An 18,583-nucleotide genomic window follows, 5' to 3' on the forward strand; every position below is an offset into this window, starting at 1 on the left:
CGGGTCTCCCTTGTGGGCGGCAGAGACCCAAGTCCTGGACCTCTTCTGTTGCCTTCCAAGGTGCATGAGCAGAGGCTGAACTGGAAGTGGAGCCACTGGAACTCAAACCAGTTGCTTATGTGGAATGCGGCCTCACAGGTGGGAGCTGAACCTGTTGCAACCTAGCTCCTCCGCTTCTCCCCCTCCCCTTTCTTTTTTTTTTTTTTTATTATTATATTTTATAAACTAAAGTACTTGGGAAAGAGGTCCAGCTCCTCCTGCCTGGACGGTTATTCTCTGCCGTGCCTGTTTCTGACCAGGATCGTGACCCTCTTGAGTGCAGCCCTGTTTGTCTGCCTTGCTGCCCCCAGGCCTGTGCCCGAGCCCCACTGCACAGTGGCACTCTGCAGTGAGAACACAAGTGGTGGCCAAGAGGCCTGCATAGAGCAGGACCCGTGGATGGCCAGGGAGCAGCAGCGGAATGCAGCATTTGTTTCCTGTCTGTGCAGCAGGAAGGGTTGTTCCCCACTGGTGACAGACACACACAGAATGGAGCGAGGGTTGCCTTGCCCTCACCTGCAGCCTCTTGGGCAGCGCGAAGCCGAGGCCGGGCCACTAATGAAGCAGCACAGGAAACGCCGCTGGATACAGCTCAGCTGTGAACCCTGGCCTCCCAGCAGAGGCGAGCGGGGCACCCTTTGAAGAAGACAGCTGGGCTGTGGCTTCAAAACCTTACCACTGCCGTCACTAGGCACTCATCTGTCAGCGCACAGGGGACCCCATGTGGGCAGCAGTTGTGTCCAGCCAGGCCTGAGGGAGGACTGCCGCTGATTTCCTGGGCAGCTGTGGAGCTTCCTGTGTCCCGCGATGGGTTCTCCCTGGCATAGCCACAGAGTACTGATGGACTTCGGCCAGCCAAGTGGTCCCTGCCGCAGCATCTCCCTTCAGCCTTAGAGCAGGTGTGGAGGCTGGGGCTGGAGGTCCCTGCCCGAGCTGTGCCATTCAGCCGAACCTCCTTGTCCCCAGCAGCTTGCAGTATAACCCCGAGCTGTGGGAGGATCCAGCCTGCCCTGCTGTGCTGGGCCACTACTCCTAAAATGAGTCGTGTTTTCCTCCCATTGATGGGAGGGCAGGGTGACCTTGTAAGAAGATAGTTTTCCTTCTTTCTTTCCTCCCCAACCTCTCTGCCTGATGTCAAGTTGCTGGGTTTAACTGGTGGCATTTTTCTTCCAGGAAAAAAAAAAATAATGTGTAATCCTTGGTTGAATTTGTTTACCAAGAGTCTTCCAATCTGTGCAAGAGTTTTCTTTGGAGGGGATTTCTCCTTCCTTCCATAATGGCTTTTAACTCGGCGAGGTTTATTTAACCGTGGAGGAAGGGGGAAACTTATCTCCTCCCTAATCCCTCTTGAATGTTTACATTTCTCTGCCAAAGTAAACGCTGTGTGAAGTGGCAGTGGCAGCTCTCTCAGTAATAGTCCATCCGCAGCTGCCAGAGCTGATGGCAACATATTAACAGAAGCGATAATGCTGTCACAGAAGTGAAGAGCTAAGTTGCTTATCGCTATCTTTCGATAAGCTACTTAAATTGTACAGTAGCGTGCGTCAGCTTGGGACAGACGTTAATGACCAGGAGGTGCACACTTTATCTGTCCCCTCTGTTGTCTCTCACTTCATTTATTACCCTCAGCAGCCCTGTCGGTAATCTGTCCGATGTGCTGGTCCCCTCTCCCTGGCAAGATGTCACATCTGGGGCCGGGAGGTTTAGCACTATCAGTGACAGAGGCCGTGAGCTCCCCAGGGCAGACCTGAGTCGGCGGGGAGTGCTTGGTACCGTGAATCTCTCACGTGCCTGTCTGATGGAGCTTTGGAAAGTTACTTCTAGACAACAGAGTCCTGTAAAGTCAGTGGCAGAACTTGGGAGCAGGGATGCTTTTCATCAGCTCCATAGCACCCCAGGGTGGTGGTTTCACTGCTGGTCTTTGCCTGGTTGTGATTGATCTGTAAATGCTGAGCCCTGAGCACATGCCAAGCTCTGTCCTCGGCACTGGAGGGCAACATGAAGGAAGAGGTGTCTCTTACCTCATGCCTGTGTACAGACTGTTGAGAAGCCTGGCGTGTAGCTGAGTGGTGGGTGTTAGGGCAGATGTGTGTGCGTGCAGCCACGGCCGCACAGAAACCCAGGGGGTCAGGGCAGGTGAGGTGGGGATGGGGAGGGTATGTGGAAATCAGGCACACCAGACCACACAGGTCAGAGGGCCAAGGAGCCAAACCCAGGCAGGTTGAGAATGCCGAGAGAATGTTTCGGGGCACTTCAGTTTGCAGGGAAATGGAACTGCTAGGTAAGTTTATTTGGTGCATAAAGGTTTGAAACCCATGAAAAGTTTTCTATATAGTACTTTCTTTGAACTTTAAAAAAATGATCCATTTATTTACTTGTTTGAGAGAGGGAGAAGACAGAGCTTCCACTTGTTGGTTCGTTCCCCAAGTGGTCACAGGGACTGGGGCTTGGCGGGGCTGAAACTGGGAGGTAGGAACTCAATCCACGTCTCCCATGTGTGTCCCAGTTGCTTGAGCCATCACCTGCTGCTTCCCAGGCTCTGCTTTAGCAAGGCTGAAGTCAAACCAGAACTGAGGATTCAACCTGGGCGTTCTCGTAATGTGAGAGGGATTTGTCCTAACCCGTGTCTTCGCCGCTCAGCCAAATGTCTGCCCATCCATGAACTTTTTAAAGAACCCTCGTATGCATAGATTTAGAATTTTTTCACACCAAATTAAGCTTATCATTTAATTCCGTTTTCCACAAGCTTTTTTGAAGTACACTGTATGTGGCCAACTAGAGGGAGGACGGCTGGAGAGATAGTCAAGTGCCTGAACTGAAGAGCCTCAAAAGCCATGCCAAGTGTGGCCTGGATCCTGTCCCAGGGCCGGGGTAGGGGTTGGGGGAGAGTCATTGTAAGAACTAAAACCAGCATGCCACATAGATTAGCATTTTAAGAAGGCTGCTTGGAGGCTCCACAGTGGATGGGCTGCTGGCAGGACCTGAACCAGGGCAGTGGGGACTGAGAGAGAGTTAGAGCTTGCTCTGAGAGGGAGAGTATCCCATGATCCATTAGAAATGGTTTGGGGTTCCTGGGCCTGTGTGATGGCTTGTGGGCACCAGCAGTGAGAAGTGTGTGAGGGGGAAGGGGTTTGGCTCTGTGTGTGAGTGTCTGTCTGTCTGTCTGTGTGTGTCTGTGTCTGATCATGGGAAATGGAACAGATACTTTCCTGGGAGGGAAACTGGATGTGGTGGAGGGAGGCCTAGGGCTACTCGGAGATGGGGCCTGATTGTGGAGTTGGCTTTCAATTTCTTCTCAGTGAACCTGTTGTAGCTGTGGGGCACGGGAATAATTTATAATGGACATTCATCCCTCGGCCTTACACAGACGGATTTTGAGAGTCTCAAAGATAATTAGCATCTCAGCAGTCTGTGTTTCCAGCCCAGTGTGTGACAGGAAGACTGCAGGACCTAGAGGAACAGCTGGTAAGCACCATCTCAGAGGAAGTCCTATTCGGGTTCTGACCCATGCACTAATGCGTCCTGTGTTTCTGCTTCTTCCCCAGCTACCTCCCCTGGTTCGAGGTGTTTTATAAGCTGCTCAACATCTTGGCCGATTACACGACCAAAAGACAGGTATTTGCTTTTTTTTTTAATAATAATTCTTTTGAATATGTAAACTTCAATGTTGATGGTTGTGAACAATAAACCACACCTTTTACTTCAGAAAAACATTTACCAGGAAAGGTAATGTATCCCTATGAATGAAAGTTAGGAAATTCAGAAACGTAGTAGGAGGGCCAGCACTGGGGTCCTACAACATCGGTCTGAGTCTGAGTTGCTGCACTGCTGATCCCAGCTCCCTGCTAATAGAAAAACAACCCTAGATGGCCCAAGTGCTTGGGCCTCCACACGACATAGGAGACCCACAAGAAGCTCCTGGTTTTAGACTGGCCCAGCTCCAACCATTGCAGCCATCTGAGGAGTGAACCAGTAGATGGAAAATCTCTTTCTCTCTCTATGTATGTGTGTGTCTCTTCTCTCTCTATAACTCTACCTTTCAAATAAAAATAAAATATATCTTTAAAAGTAGTAAGAGAGAAAGAAAATGATTTCTAATCTGCCCCACCCTGTTCCAGAAAACAAACATTGCTAGCATTTTGAGTTGTTTTCTTCCCTATTTTTTTCCTTTAAGTTAAATAAATAATATAAATAGACCCTTAATGTTTTTTTAGTTAATATTCATAGTGGCTAATATCCCCAAGCAGCCCTGAAAGTTCACAACTTACATTAAATTATGATTTTGCCAGGGCATATATTTCAGTTGCTGACGTCACATTGCAAAGCTGGGGTTTTCAAAGTCAACCCTTAAGTGGAAAACCAGCTACTCAGATTCCTGAATTCCCACTTTAGAGAGTAGCAGTGAGCACACACGCTCAGCTCATAGATTCTGAATATTCCCCATTGGAAGGAACTAGGGGCTGGTGGAGAATGGCCTAACCCCAGGGCTGGGGCAGGGTATGGATCACATGAGGCTGAATTACCTATTGTGCCAGGAAGCAAAGAAACCTTGAAAAGTTGATAGAAACCTACGAGGAAGCCACAAAACTGAGCTTGGAGGGCTGGGTCCCCCACTGGTTGCAGCTGGAGCGGTTTGCCATCAAAACACACACTGGGATGAACGACAGCTTCTCATCGTGTAGGCCCTGGAGGAGTTAAGGGCACAGTTAGGAGAACTTACCAAGCAGTATGAAAAGTCTGGAAATAATCTGAAGGCCCGTGAAGTGTTGGGCAGCCTGTGAGTGAAGCGCTTAAGCTGGAGTACTGAAGAAAAAGTCATTGTTAAAGTTATAAATGGACCAAGATATGTTGCAAGTTGTAAACAGCTTGACAAAACTAAGGTAAAGCCAGGAACAAGACTTGCTTCAGATATGATTACACTATCATGAGATATTTGCCAAGAGAGGTAAATCCACTGGTTTACAATATGTCTCATTAGGACCCTGGAGATGTTTCTTACTCTGAGATTAAAGAGCTGTCAGAACAGATCTGGGAATTAAGAGAGATAATATAATTACCTCTTACAAATCCAGAATTATTCCAGCATGTAGGAATAATACCCCCCAAAAGACTGTTTGTAGTTGGACCATCAGGCACAGGAGAACTGTTGCTAGTCAGCTGGACCATCACTTCTTAAAGAGTACATCTAGTTCTATTGTAGACAGATACATTATTCAAAGTGCTACGGTCAGAAAATTTAGATAGAAAAATATGTAAGCTATGTATTGATTTATCAGATGAACAAGCAAGATTAGATACATTGCATATACATGCGGGTCCCATTACAAAACATGGTGAAATAGATTATGATACAATCATGAAGTTTTCAGGTGACTTTAATGGAGTAGAGCTGAGCAGAGCAGGTATGTTTGAGTTCATGTCAATCACGGTTTTGTGAAATAGGAACACTTCATACAAAGAGTTAGAAAAGAGGCTGATTCTAAGGAAGAGGAGGCTAAATTGGACTACAGACCTGCATAATTTACTGTAAGGTTTTTGATGGCTGCAGGACAGACATTGGCGTAATGTAAAAGTTACAGATAATAAAGTGTAGATTGGCAATGATCTCATTAAAAGTGTATGAATAAAGTGTGTATGAGTTGTAGCAAATAAATTAGTATATAACTCAGTGATTTAACCTTTAAGATTGATATAAAAGAAATTTGTATGTTAATGTTGCATTTATTGCAGCGGAATTTACAAAAGAATGTGATGAAGCTTTTCATATTTGCTGTGTGAATGTTTTGTGAAACATCGAAAATGGTTCTAGCAGTAGCAAAAGAGAGAATATGATTTCCTCATCTTAAATATTGAGTAAGATGTTTGACTCAAATTCCCTTTAAAAAAATATATACTGACAGCAAAGGATGATAGCCCAATGAACAAAACAGGCAATCATATGCCAACAGTGAGGAATACCAAGAAATAACTGGAGAAATTGAAAATGTAAGGAATTGATATTTACATGAAGTACTGCTCCACAAAATGCTCATTAAATACAAAGGAAAGAGGAATCCCACAGTAGGGACATGAGAGGAACTAATCAAGTGATCAGTGCAAACATCAGCAGTAAAGGAACAAACCGAAACGTGAGTCATGAGAATCGAGAATCATTGCGAAGAGTGGGCGATCCAGGAGCGCAAGGAGCTGTCCCGGGCTGAAGCAGACTCGGGAGTCATAACTGCTGCAGGCAACAGTGTGCGATTCTCAGCCGTGTCGTTTGCCGTCATGGGTGTTACTGGCACAACTGGCAAAACTGGATGGATTCTGAAGAACAGATGGCAGTACTGCTTCGAGGTTAATTTCCTGATCATGACGATGAGTCCTGGTTGTGTGGAAGAATGTTCTTGTTTGTAATTACGAAGGACAGGGCAGAATGTCAGCCACTCACTCACGAATAGTTCGGGGCATAGAGAAGTTTTTTCATGCTGTTTCTGCAGCTGCTGTATGGGTCTGAGCAAGAACACACCTGCACCCTTCTGTCCATCTCTGTCCTCTGTGAGAAACACATTTGCTGTTTGAGTTCAGGTTCAACTGAGACTATAATCTGGGCTCAACCTGCTACCATTCCTTAAGTTCACTGCTGAAGACGCCTGCAACGAGAGTGAGGGGGCCCTGGGCTTGAGCACAGAAGCCTGCCCCTCTCCTTCCAGCTGCACAACTCACAGACCGCTGGTTTCAGGGACATCGCTTCACCTTCTTTAGCCTCAGTGTTCACATCTTTCATAAACTGTGTGTATTTGGGAGGACCCAGTAGATTGCAAATGGGTGCAAGTGTGAAACTACTTCTCTTATCTTGGCACAAAGAATCCCACAGGATGAAAGGAGCGGCCTTTGGATAATTCCATGTGTGGTGTTCGTTTGAGCATTTTAAAGGTGACTATGTTTCCATCGAATAATTTGTACCGCCTGGCATGTCATTTTGTTGCTCAGCTTCACTAATTAAAATGCACAGCCACCCTCCTGTATCGCATGCCGTTGTGCTTAGTTCATGTCTAACTTTCCGTAATTGGAGGCTGCCGTGTGCACCCGGTGAACACTCAATAAAATTAATTGAGGGCAACGATGATGAAGACAGGATCTATAGTATCCTCGTTATCTCTCTCAGCCACCCCCGCCCTGGAAGCTGGGGTTGTTTGCATTCAAAAGTTGTTGCTATGGAGTTGAGCGGATAGATTTGCTTGAGAGCTTATGGTATATGATCCATATAAGGTGGTCATGGTAGGTGTCTCGCTGAGTAGAAAATGTCAGAGTTGGTGTGGGAGGATCCATTTGGTGCTTCTGTCTGAGCCAGCCGCCATGTCTCTGGTCCAATCCAACTTGAACATCAAACCTGTTTCTATACCAGGGCCAGCGTCTCCCTGCACCCCTCAGGAGAGCTCGCAGCTCGCTGTGCACCCAGAACCCCTGCAGGTCTCGTACAAAGAGTCAAGCCTTGTTTCCGTGACTTAGCCTTTCGTTTCTTTCAGGAAAGCCAATGGAATGAGCTCCTTGAAACCCTGCACAGACTTCCCATCCCTGACCCAGGAGTGTCTGTTCATCTCAGCGTGGTAAGTGAGCAAGGATGGCGGACAGGTCGGAGAGAGGAAGCGTGTCATTGTCAACAGGAAGTGGTCATGTGCTCCTCTCCCTGCCCACACACACTCCATTCTAGAAACTCTGAGACTCCTGGGCCTGGGGCAGGCCAGGATGTCAGATTCTTCCTTTGTTGAGATTCCATGTCCCCAAGCTCCTCTTTGGCCATTACCCCGTCACGAGCAGCTCCTACATGATGGACCCTAGGCTGGAGTTGGGGCTCCACTCCTGCCTTTCCCTTCAGCCCTTTCAGAGGTTCTCTGCATCCCCCTTCACCCCATGGCACTGCGCTGCTGAAGCTCTTCCTGCAACCTCAGCCATTAGCCTCCCCTCTCCTCTCTGCCCGGGTAACCCCTGTGAATGCTTAGGAGTCAACTCCAATTGCACCTCCAGAGGAGTCCTCCCTTGACACTTTGCAGTACTTAGTTAACTTCACTGGAGTGATGTGTTTTCCTGGCTTCCTCTCTGGATTGCGTGTCCCTTGAGGACAGAGAGGCCACGGGCTTAGCACAGTTCCTGCTCCACGGTAAACGTTTGAAAGCAGTGTGCTAAGACGGAAGAGTCCTTAAGCAACACGAGGAGATTTAAATCCTAGCTGTCATGTGGCCGGTGACCTAAGTGCTTTCATCAAGACCTTTAACCTCGTGGGTCTCAGTTTCCAAATCTGTCAGATAAGACCTCAGAAGAGACCTCAGAGGTCTCTTCCCTATTTCAGTAGTTGGAATTCCGTAATTCCCTCAGTGAAACCTTGTCAGTGATGTTATCAGATGGACACGTTTGGCTAGGAGTACCGCAGGAGCTGTGTTTCCTGTGTCATGGGGTCTGGATGCTTAGAAACTATGTCTGCAGCTTCATCAGAAGCAGCCATGCTGTTGATGTTGAATAGTGAGAGCAGCATCTGCCCCCATCAAGAAAAGTAAGCTTTCTTAGAGCTTTTCTCAGAATCATGATGAATGTCAAAGCAACAGTCCCATCAATTACTAATAATAGAGCTACCGTTCCATTAGGTTTCTAATTTATACTAAATATGCATCTCTGGTGTTGAAACAGCTCTCTACGAAATAAAGATCAATTACCCATTTCATTGATGGAAAATTTAGACATGCAAAAGTACTTGTCCACTCAAAGGAATGAGTTCAGGAAGTGGTAAGATTTGTGTTTTCAAACCCACTGTTAGTTTTAAAGCTGAATTGTTTCTACTGTGCCGTGTGTGTTGCGTTGTAGAGGGGAAGGGAAGGGAGGAAGGGCAGAAGGGCAGGAAAACAGGTGTTTTGTGCAAGTTTTGCCCATTTTAATAGAGCATAAGAAGGAAAGAAACCTTGGTACAAACCTTCTCCTGAGGGAGAGCACAGGGATTGTGCAGCGTGTGATCGGAGGAGCTTCAGACCTGCTGTAGCCACAGCCCTGCCATTGTCTATCCCTGGTCCTATGCAGCTTGCTCTCACTGCTTCCATCTGTAACGGCATCCGCCACATTTCCCTGCAATGGCCTGGCTGGTCACCCGCTGCCGAGAGGAAGGGCCACTCCTTTCCCCACATGGCTGCATGGGCAGTGAGCCTACCGGGCCCTGAGGACACGCCACCTTGGGCAGGCAGAACTGTTGGGTGGTACAGCTGTTTTTTGTGCCAGTGGTTTTGAGGAATGTGTGTGACCTCCCCTGGTCCCCAGCATTTCATGGGCAATGGAGCAAGACAGTCTCAAAGGACAGCCTGGGGACTACTCGCTTTGGGATTACATTGGCTCACTATTTACAATCCACCGCGTCTATAAAAGCAGATATTTTCCCCCTCCACTTGTCTAGGATTCCTTTCTCCAAATTGCATTTCTGGTTTTGAAATTCTAATTTTTTTCTACTGTCATCTAGATCATAAATCCCGAAATACTGATAAAATGATAATACTGGATTCTTTGGAAAGAGACAGTTTCTATGTATCTGATATAGATGGCTGAGAAAAACAGAAATGTAAATTAGCTGTTGGGAACAATAATTATTGTGTGCTAAAATGTCACTTATTGAGTGCCAGGCACTTGATAAAGGGAATATCTGTTCTTGCGAAGTTTTGAAGCCGATACTAAAATTCCCAACAACAGATTCAGAGTGGGAGTTTCTGTGTTGTTCAGTGAAGTTGTCGCAGCTCACATGTACTGTTAAGTTACTCACTCTGGTTGGGGCTCCTTCCGTCTCCCCATTCCTGACACTGCTTGGCGACTTCGTAGTGCTAGACACATCTGTCTCTGCATGTTTCAGTTTTCCTATTTTAATTCTCATTGGGAAACTGAATTGTTCACTAGTTTCTGTGCTACGGCATCTTTGTCACAATCGTTCATAGGTAATATTTTTGGCATGGACACACAGATTGTGAGATAGTCCAAGGCGGAAAGTTTTTATTTTTTTAGTTTACTGATGTTTTTGTATTATATTTTCTTCATAATTTGTAATGTGATTTGTTCATGAAAGGCACCGGGAGGGTGATCTGTTATAATGGGAAGGGTATAGTTCTAGTTAGGCAGACCTGATTTCCAGCCTACTTCTGCCACATGCTAGCTGTGCAGTCTTAGGCTACCTCTCTGTGCACTGATTTATTCATTTGTAACACACGTGTGGAGATAAGGTGTTCTTGATATTGACTATGGAAATTAGGAAGAATATTTATGAAGTACCTGATGTAAAGCTTTCCATGTGGTGCATGTTCAATGAAATATTAGATAGCTATCAATTATTGCTACTGGTGGTGTTACAACTGTCTCTGAGATCTTTCATGCCAGAAAGTCTACACAACTCATTCTTTTGGGTCTCATTTATTCTGCAATTACCTAAGAATTAGAGTGGCGGGGCAGGGGGACCTTTCTGAAATGTCCTGGCTTGAACTTAGACCATGGCTCAGTTGACCTTCTCTGCGTGTGCGTTCTCTTGGCCTTTGCACAGCACCATCTTTAATTGACCAGCATGGGACTCTGTCTTTTCCTGCTTGCCATTATCCTTGGATTCTTTCAGAGTAGGAGAGGAGGTGTCATCTACTCAACCTGTTGTCATTTAACTCAGGGACGCAGAGTGTTGTCACAGCCATGGAGATACCTCGCAGAAAGTTCTTTGAAGAGGTCGAGCTTTTGATTCCACTGAGGCTCCTGCCCCTTTCACTGGAGAGCCCCCTGCAAGTCAGGAGGGTCATTGGTTAGTGTGCATGGTGGACAGTTTCTCCGCCATTTGCTGTCTGCAGTGGACTCCAGCATGGGGTCCTTCAGCCGGAGCGTCAGGGCCTTTGGGGCACACTCTGACTGCATTTTGCAGATGGATGTGATCTCAGATACGGAAAAGAAATGGCAGGTTTGAAGACGATCGCTGAGTGAACCCGGTGATATGTGGTCCCTGGAGTCTACTTGCCTCATTGAACAGTAGATCATAAAACCTGGAACGTTCATGTTTTCAGAACCGTGCAAACATTGTGTGGGAATTTAGCCTATAACACCTTTGAGCTTTTTATCTGTGTCTCCCAAAGAAGTTCATGTCTCAGAGCAAAGAACTCCGTTTTACCAAACCGATGATTTAATGCAACTGGCTTAGTTCACTGTTAACCCAAGAAAATGTTCCATTATTGCAAATATCTTCTTACCATTTATTTAAATTCTTGAGTTCATTTGTGCAAAGTGAATCAATAAATATCTTATGCTTCTCTTTTCCAGCATTCTTATTTTACTGTGCCTGACACCAGAGAACTTCCCAGCATACCTGAAAATGTGAGTACATAACAAGAAGTTCAACTGTTACTCTTCTGTATTTTCTAGTCTTTTTACTTCAAGGCATTATTGTATAAAGTATAATTTTGAAAGACTGTATTGTGAAAATAAAACAAATACAAAGGAAAGTACATTTAAAACCACAGTAGGGGATAAGGGAATATGGAGCTGTATCATACAATGATAGCAATAATAATAAAATGAAATAAAATAAAATGAAATAAAATGACAAGGATGTTCCCCCCCAAAAAATAAATAAAATAAATAAAATGTTCCAAAAATAAATAAATAAAAACACAGTAGAGGAAGCATAGAATCAAGGAGGGGTGATGGTTCCTGCTTCTCGAAGGTAATCAGCCACCTGTTAACAGGTTTGCCTTTCCTTCCTGTTTTCTAGAATGTGTTTTCTCATATAGTTAAAAGTCACCCATTACTTAAGTGTCTTTTCCATTTTCTTCATAAGAATTCCCTGTGACTGTAGTGTTCCCTTTGCTGTGTAGCTCACTGGCCTTTCCCTCTACGCTTGTACATTTAGGTCATTTCGATCTCTTTTTGTTGTCATTATCGATGATACATTTCCCTATGAAAGATCTTCCCTTTAGAGATTTCTTTATTAAGGTAGAATGACTCAGATAGTTGCATTTATACTTCTCACATTTCTATATCCTCTTTTCAAAGAATACAATGAAGTATTTGCTGATAAAGCAGGAGAACCCTGTTCGCCCAATCCCACTTGTTAGGGCCTAAGGAGCTGAGACCCAAAGTGGGAGAGAGCAGAAGGTGAACACTGGACTTCTGAGTGGGCTGAGTGGTGTGTCCACTCAAGGCTCACTTCAGAATGGCTTACAATGACTATGAACAGCAACATGTAGAACATAAGACAGCATGGTCATGCTTGGGCAATTGATTACTTTTTAAAGATTGTACTAAAATATATGCATAAAAAATGAACATGTGAGCCATTGTTTAAGCCTAAATTTCAGTAGTTAAAGGACATTCATTCAATATGCATTTAGTTTCCAGACCTTTTTTGTCATACAAAAGTGAAGTTCTGCACCTATTGAGCAGTAGTAGCTCGCTGGTCCCTGTCCGTCCTCCCTCCCCTCCTCCTCGCACTCCCCGCTGCCCACCTACAGTCCTGGCCAACCAGTTCTACTTCACCTCTAGGAGCACTCTTCTGAATATTTCATTACAGTTTGGGTCCTTCTATGGCTGGCTGGTTTCATTAGTACGGTTCAACATGTTGTGGTATATGCCAAAATAGTCTTCCCTTGTAAGGATGCACTCTTAGGAAGATCCCACCTTTTTCTCACCTGTTCATGCAGTGCTGGTCACTTGAGTTGTTTCCACTTTGTGGCTGCTATGCATCATATGGCTTTAAACATTGGTTTACATGTATCTGAGTTCCTGCTTTCAGTTGTTTTGGGTACAGTACATACCTGGTGACTTTTTTAAGCACTGGAATAAGTGGTAAATTGTTCCATAACTGCTGTAGATTCACAGAAAAGAAAATACATCTGTGTATTGTCCATAGAGCACAGACAAATATCAAATAATCAAATGTAATTAATGTAATTAATGAATTACATTTAGGTAATTGGATAATGATCTTAATAAGCTTGGGTTGTTGAGCTATCCATTATCTTTATGATCAGGCTGTGGTGGAAAATATCACTTCCTTTGTGTTTAACATTAAGTAATAGTAATAATAATAATAGTAATAATCATTCAGCCCAAAGTCCCCATTTCAATAATAACTAGTGTTTATGGAGTTCTGCTTATAAAAGACTGCATTCAGTGCCTTATCTGTCCTGTGTCTACCTCTCAACAAGCTTGGTGATGGCTTACCATAATTATTCTCATCTTATGGAAGGAGACAAGCCTGAGGACGTGAATAACATATTCTAGATCATTCAGCAAAGCAATGGTAGCGTCAGAATTTAGACTCTGATCTTTCTTATTCTGAAGACTGAACTGTCACATGCCATTTGAGTCCAGAATTTTTACCTTTCACCTCTCAAAACAATCTCATTGACATGATGAAAGAATTATAAAATTAAGGAGAGAAATCTCCCCATAATGGCAGAGGAAACTTGGGCATTCTCCCCATATTAAGGTTCAGTGCCAGCCAGTGGTCTGTTTAATATGTGAAATGGACGAACCCAAATAGAACTGGAAAACCCTGCAGGAGGAGAAGAAGTAGAGGTATCCGGGACTAATAGCAAAAGGCTCCTGAAAGATTATTGTCAGGTGCTATGGAACATTTGTAAAAACTGATCATGTACTAGATCATGATAACCATTTCAAAATAGAAAATTTCAACTCTTACAGGTCACTGTCTTGTTGCAGTGAAATAAAATTGGAAATAAATAAGTTCAGTGCTTTGAAAATCATCTATTTAAAACAACTGTTGGGTCATAGATGCTTTTAAAAATTGATATTATTTAGGAGTTAATGACAATGTGAATGCTAGGTAGCCATATTTAAGAAATGGGCCAAAGCCACACTCAGGGGGAAATTCATAGCTCTGAATGCTTTTATTATAAATAAGAGATGTAGAAAAGAATGAACTTTAATTCCCCTCCCACTGTTTTCCCCCAAATGGTTACAATAGTACATTCCTTGCTGTATCTTATATGTATTTCCTGTTGCAGACATCACCTGTTTGATTTCCTGTAGAATATGAGAGTTTAGGTTTTTTACCACCTTTGACTCCCTCCCACAGAAATACACACACACACACACACAAATGCCTTTAGAAGATGTTTGCTTTTAATCATGTTACATTTTAATGAACATGCTAATGTAGATAGATTATGATCCCGTTTCTGTACAAGTTTTTATCAAGTAAGAGTTCTCAGGTTTCACATTCTTCCTCTTTCTTGAATTTATTCCCCACATTTTTTACTGAGATTTTCCAGTAGTTGTCTCAGAAAGAACTGTGTTAGACACAACATTTATAGACCTTGTGTAACTGCTAATAGCTTGAATCTACTCTTGGTAGTTTGCATCTCGAGTTCCAGGTTGGAAATCTCTCTCCCTTCAGAATCTTGAAGACAGTACTCCATTGTTGAAGGACAAGGACAATGACGACTGCTAACTGCTTCTTCCTCCTCCCCCTCCTCTTCCCCCTCTTCCTTTTCTTTTTCTTCCTCCTCTCCTACCCTCCTGCTCTCAAGTTTTAAAAATGTATCTGAAAGAGGGAAAAAATGGGGAGATCTACGTAGATCTTCCATCTGTTGGCTCACTCCCCAAATGGCCACAACAGCCAGGGCTTTCCAGGCAGACTGAAGTTAAGAGCTGGAAACCCTATCTGTGTCTCCCATGTGGGTGACAGGGACCCCAGTACTTGAGCCATCTTCTCTTGTCTTCCCAGGTGTGTTGGCAGGGAACTGGATAGGAATAAGGCAATGAGGACCTGAACGGAGGAGACAGGCAGAGTCCTCATCTACAGGTTTACTCCAGGGCTGGGCCAAATTGAGGCCTGGAGCCAGAAGCTCAGTCTGAGTTCACGCTATGGGTGACAGGGACCCAGCCTGCTGCCTCCCCGGATTTGCATGAACAGGAAGGTTGAGCTGAAACCGAAGAGCTAGGGCTCAAACTCAGGCACTCCATATGTCTTAACCACCAGAAAGCTGACATCTCTCTTCCATTACGGTCTCTTCCCCAGTTCTTTTATTTGACTTCTTGTGAATGGGCATTACCAAGAAAGAGAAAAAATGAATTTATATTTAGTACACCATGTATTATTTTAGAAGTTTATTTCTTCATTTGAAACTCAGCTGGTATCGCTCCCTAGGTGGCTGCCATGGTTAGGGCCAGGCCAGACCTAAGCCAGGAGCCAGGAGCTTCTTCTGGATCCTTCCATACTGCTGGCAGGGTCTGAGCGCTTGGACCATCTATTGCTTCTTTGCCCAGGCCATTAGAAGGAGCTGGATTAGAAACGGGGCAGTCAGAACACAAACTGGCACCCACATGAGATGCTGATATTGCAGATAGTGGCTTTACCTGTGTGTCACAATGCTGGCTTTTAAGTCACAGTATTTTACTACGTTTCCCTACAAATAGACATTTTGATCATTTCTCATCTCTTCTAAGTAATGTTATGATTTTAAAAATTGCTAAGATTAGGTATGTATCGCTCTGTTCATCTATCTTTTATCCTTTTTCAGACCAGGCATTCCTTGAGAATTTAGTATTTAGGTGCCTGAAAGTTGTGATAATTTCTTAAATTTCATAACTGCAATTACTGATATTAGATTGGTTTTTTTAAAATGGGATATATATATATATATATACTGTTCCCTGACAGTTTAATAGGCATTGGGGTTTTGCCTTCCCTGCTTACTCCCCCCCACACACATTGTTCTCCAGTCTTTCAATAGTTGTCTTTCAAGTACCCTTTGAAGTCCATCATACTGCCATTGAGGTGTCTCCCAACAATGTAGGGGCTTATCTGTTGTTTCACTGTGAGTCTATCCTTATATTGCAAGAACAGGAATATACTTCTCTCTGTTTCTACCTATGGACATATTTATTTCCACTATGCTTCCATTATACCTCCCCTTAGGTACAATCCACCACGGGATGAGAAGGAAAAATAAATAAATAAATAAAATAGTATTCATCTCCATGGTGTTGTCGAACTCATAGCAGGGGTATCAGTGTGACGCTAGGGTGGTGCAATAGAGTGTCCAATAGATTAGATTGTTTTTAAAACCGCCTTATCCATCAGCCCACCTCCTGTTCCTGTCTGCATTGTGTGTTGCCTCTCCTGCCCCCACCATTTAAAAAATTCACATTCCTTCTGCTGTTTTTGCCACTAATGAACCAATTCCCTGCATATGACCCATTGTCCCCTAAATCCTCCTTTGCAAACCAGTCAAAAGCTGGTCTTGTTTGTTCTTAAGCAGAATGGTAAGACCAATCTGCCAGGCTGCCCACATCCAACATCCGCGTGCGCCACATTAATCCTCACCGCTGCTTGGGAGAGTTGAACGTGAGCCCCATTTTACATTTAGGGAGCCCGGAGCTTACAGTCATGAAGTTACCAGCCCCAAGACCTGCTCAGAGGTGGGGTGTAGCAACCTAGGTTTGTAAGGTTTTGTTTCTGCTGTACTCCTGCCCTTACCTCCCTAGAGCTGTCTTAAGATATTCATGAGGAAGAAAAAAAAAAACAGTATTTTTATATCTCTAGTGCAAAATGAAACAGGAAAGGTTTTCCTCCATGGAGACTCTGAACTTCTGTAGGACCAATTTGTGATTTTTTTGACCTAGAATTGCTACCCATGTTAAAATTTGCATTTTAATCTCTTGGTGATTTTTCAAGGACTTACTTAAAATGACTAAATTGCTGCATTGAAAAGTGAAACAAGCAACCACCATGGGGTTGTTAATACCATAGTGTCGGCTACAGACAGAGCGAGAGCTGGGGAGACAGCCAGACCCCTGGGCTGCAGCACTTGGGACCCTGGGCTGCCTGCTCCTACCCTTTCAGCCTCCATGTCCTTACCCAGTGAAGCAGCTATGAAGAATACTGGGAGGACAAGGACAGCCCCGAGCCTGATGGAGATAGCCAAGCCCCACGGTTCTTTCCTTTGTCTCCTTTGGTCAACTTCCCACCCTAACCTCTCTTGAGGTCTGAACTGTGGCTGAGAGCTGGGAAACAGGACTCCCTGGAGCTGCTCTTTTCTAGATTTTCTCGATGTTCTTGGTTGAGAAGAATACTTTTCCTATTTATGGGATGTGTAGTTCATGGAGCCACAGAAAGCACCTAACAGTCCCGTTCTACCAGAATTTCTGAAGCCTGGGACTGGTGTGGTCCTAGGCCCCCGCACCTGTGTGAGCTGGGAAGTATTCTGTGCACATCTATTGATCGACCTCTCTATGGACCACTGACCTCAATAAGCAACAGTGTCGATGGAATCTGGGACATGGAGTTAATAGTCTGCCACCAGATGCACAACAATCTTGGCTATGACTTCAAGGAAGGGTGGCTGTAAGATCAAGGTAGAAACTGGTATTTATTGATCACCCACCATGGACCAGATCAGACATTGTCTGTCACATCCTGAAATCTATAAACAGCCTTGCCTGAGAGTTATTTCCAGCTTATAAAGAAGAAGTGAAGCCCATTTGTCCATTTGTAAATGCTAAAACTGGGTTTTGCACCTGGACCAGGTGGTCCAAGTGCTGAGGTGCTGCTGGGTCCAGGTGTCTGGTCCCGGGGTTGTCCACACCCGCCTTGGAAGTTATCAAGCCTGAGTGTCGGTTGCCTGATGAAGCAGATCTTTGGTTCACAGCCTCTCTCCTTCTGTAAGCAACAGGGATGAGAATTTTTATCACTCCATCGCTCATCAGCACTGAGACCAGAACGTTACAGTTGCTCTGTTCACCCTGTCTAAAGGAAAGAAATGACTGAATAAATTATTGCAGCCACCGCCTGGGAGAGGGAAAAAGAGCAGTTCCTTTCAGTTGACTTTTTGGCCAATTTGTCTGCAACACATTAATGAAAAGCAAATGTGGAAAATTAATTTTCTTTCTACTTTCAGATCCCCAGTGAAGTTAATTCTCATTATTTCTACAATTTCTTTGTAAAAATATTTTCTCCTTTTCACTGAAAAACTATCGCTGTGTAATTGCTCATCAGGGTTTTCTCTGTCTATCAAGATAACACATGTAGGAGTGAATTTTATGCAGGCAATAATTAAATGAGCATAAATTTTTATAAAATTTGAACAGTTGACCTGCATAAAAAAATCACAGATCATGAACAGATATGTAGTAGTAATTACATTGTAAACTGGCTATGTAACATTTTTTATTTTTAAGATTTTTTTTTTTAGTGGCCAGGTTTTTGAAGTTGACTTTTGATTAATGGTTAATCATATAGCCCATCATTTGGAATATTAAACAAACCTGTCTTAATTATCTGTTCGGTGTCATACCAAGTGGTTAATGATGCGAGGAGAGCATTGAGCATGGACAGTTACACGCAACACTGTCCAGACTTCTCTTTGTCCAAAGATGCTCCGTGATATAGGAAAGATTTATGAGCTCATCACAGCTTTCAAAAATAAACAAAGTTTAGGTGGTAGTACAAGACCCTGAGATTAGAGAGAATTCCATTGTTGCTCTTAGGAGTTGTCAGGTAATTGTTTATTCTAATGGGTTTTCCATTCACACAGAGGGATAA

At 44.1% G+C, this 18,583-nt stretch overlaps 1 protein-coding gene across 9 annotated transcripts in view; it reads left to right on the top strand.

Annotated features, from left to right (window-relative positions):
* DENND1A (DENN domain containing 1A) overlaps nt 1–18,583 on the top strand; it is a 496,909-nt gene that overhangs the window by 249,694 nt on the left and 228,632 nt on the right. For all 9 annotated transcript variants that reach the window (XR_009246616.1, XM_058672452.1, XM_058672453.1 and 6 more), the window contains 3 exons: nt 3,585–3,654; nt 7,548–7,628; nt 11,335–11,388. Coding sequence is in view for 8 of the 9 variants with exons in the window: in XM_058672452.1 (XP_058528435.1) it covers nt 3,585–3,654; nt 7,548–7,628; nt 11,335–11,388 (205 nt within the window). In the remaining variant the exon portion in view is untranslated. The remainder of the gene's footprint in view (nt 1–3,584; nt 3,655–7,547; nt 7,629–11,334; nt 11,389–18,583) is intronic.

The sequence above is a fragment of the Ochotona princeps genome, chromosome 14, assembly GCF_030435755.1.
Source record: "Ochotona princeps isolate mOchPri1 chromosome 14, mOchPri1.hap1, whole genome shotgun sequence".
Taxonomy (NCBI): Eukaryota; Metazoa; Chordata; class Mammalia; order Lagomorpha; family Ochotonidae; genus Ochotona; species Ochotona princeps.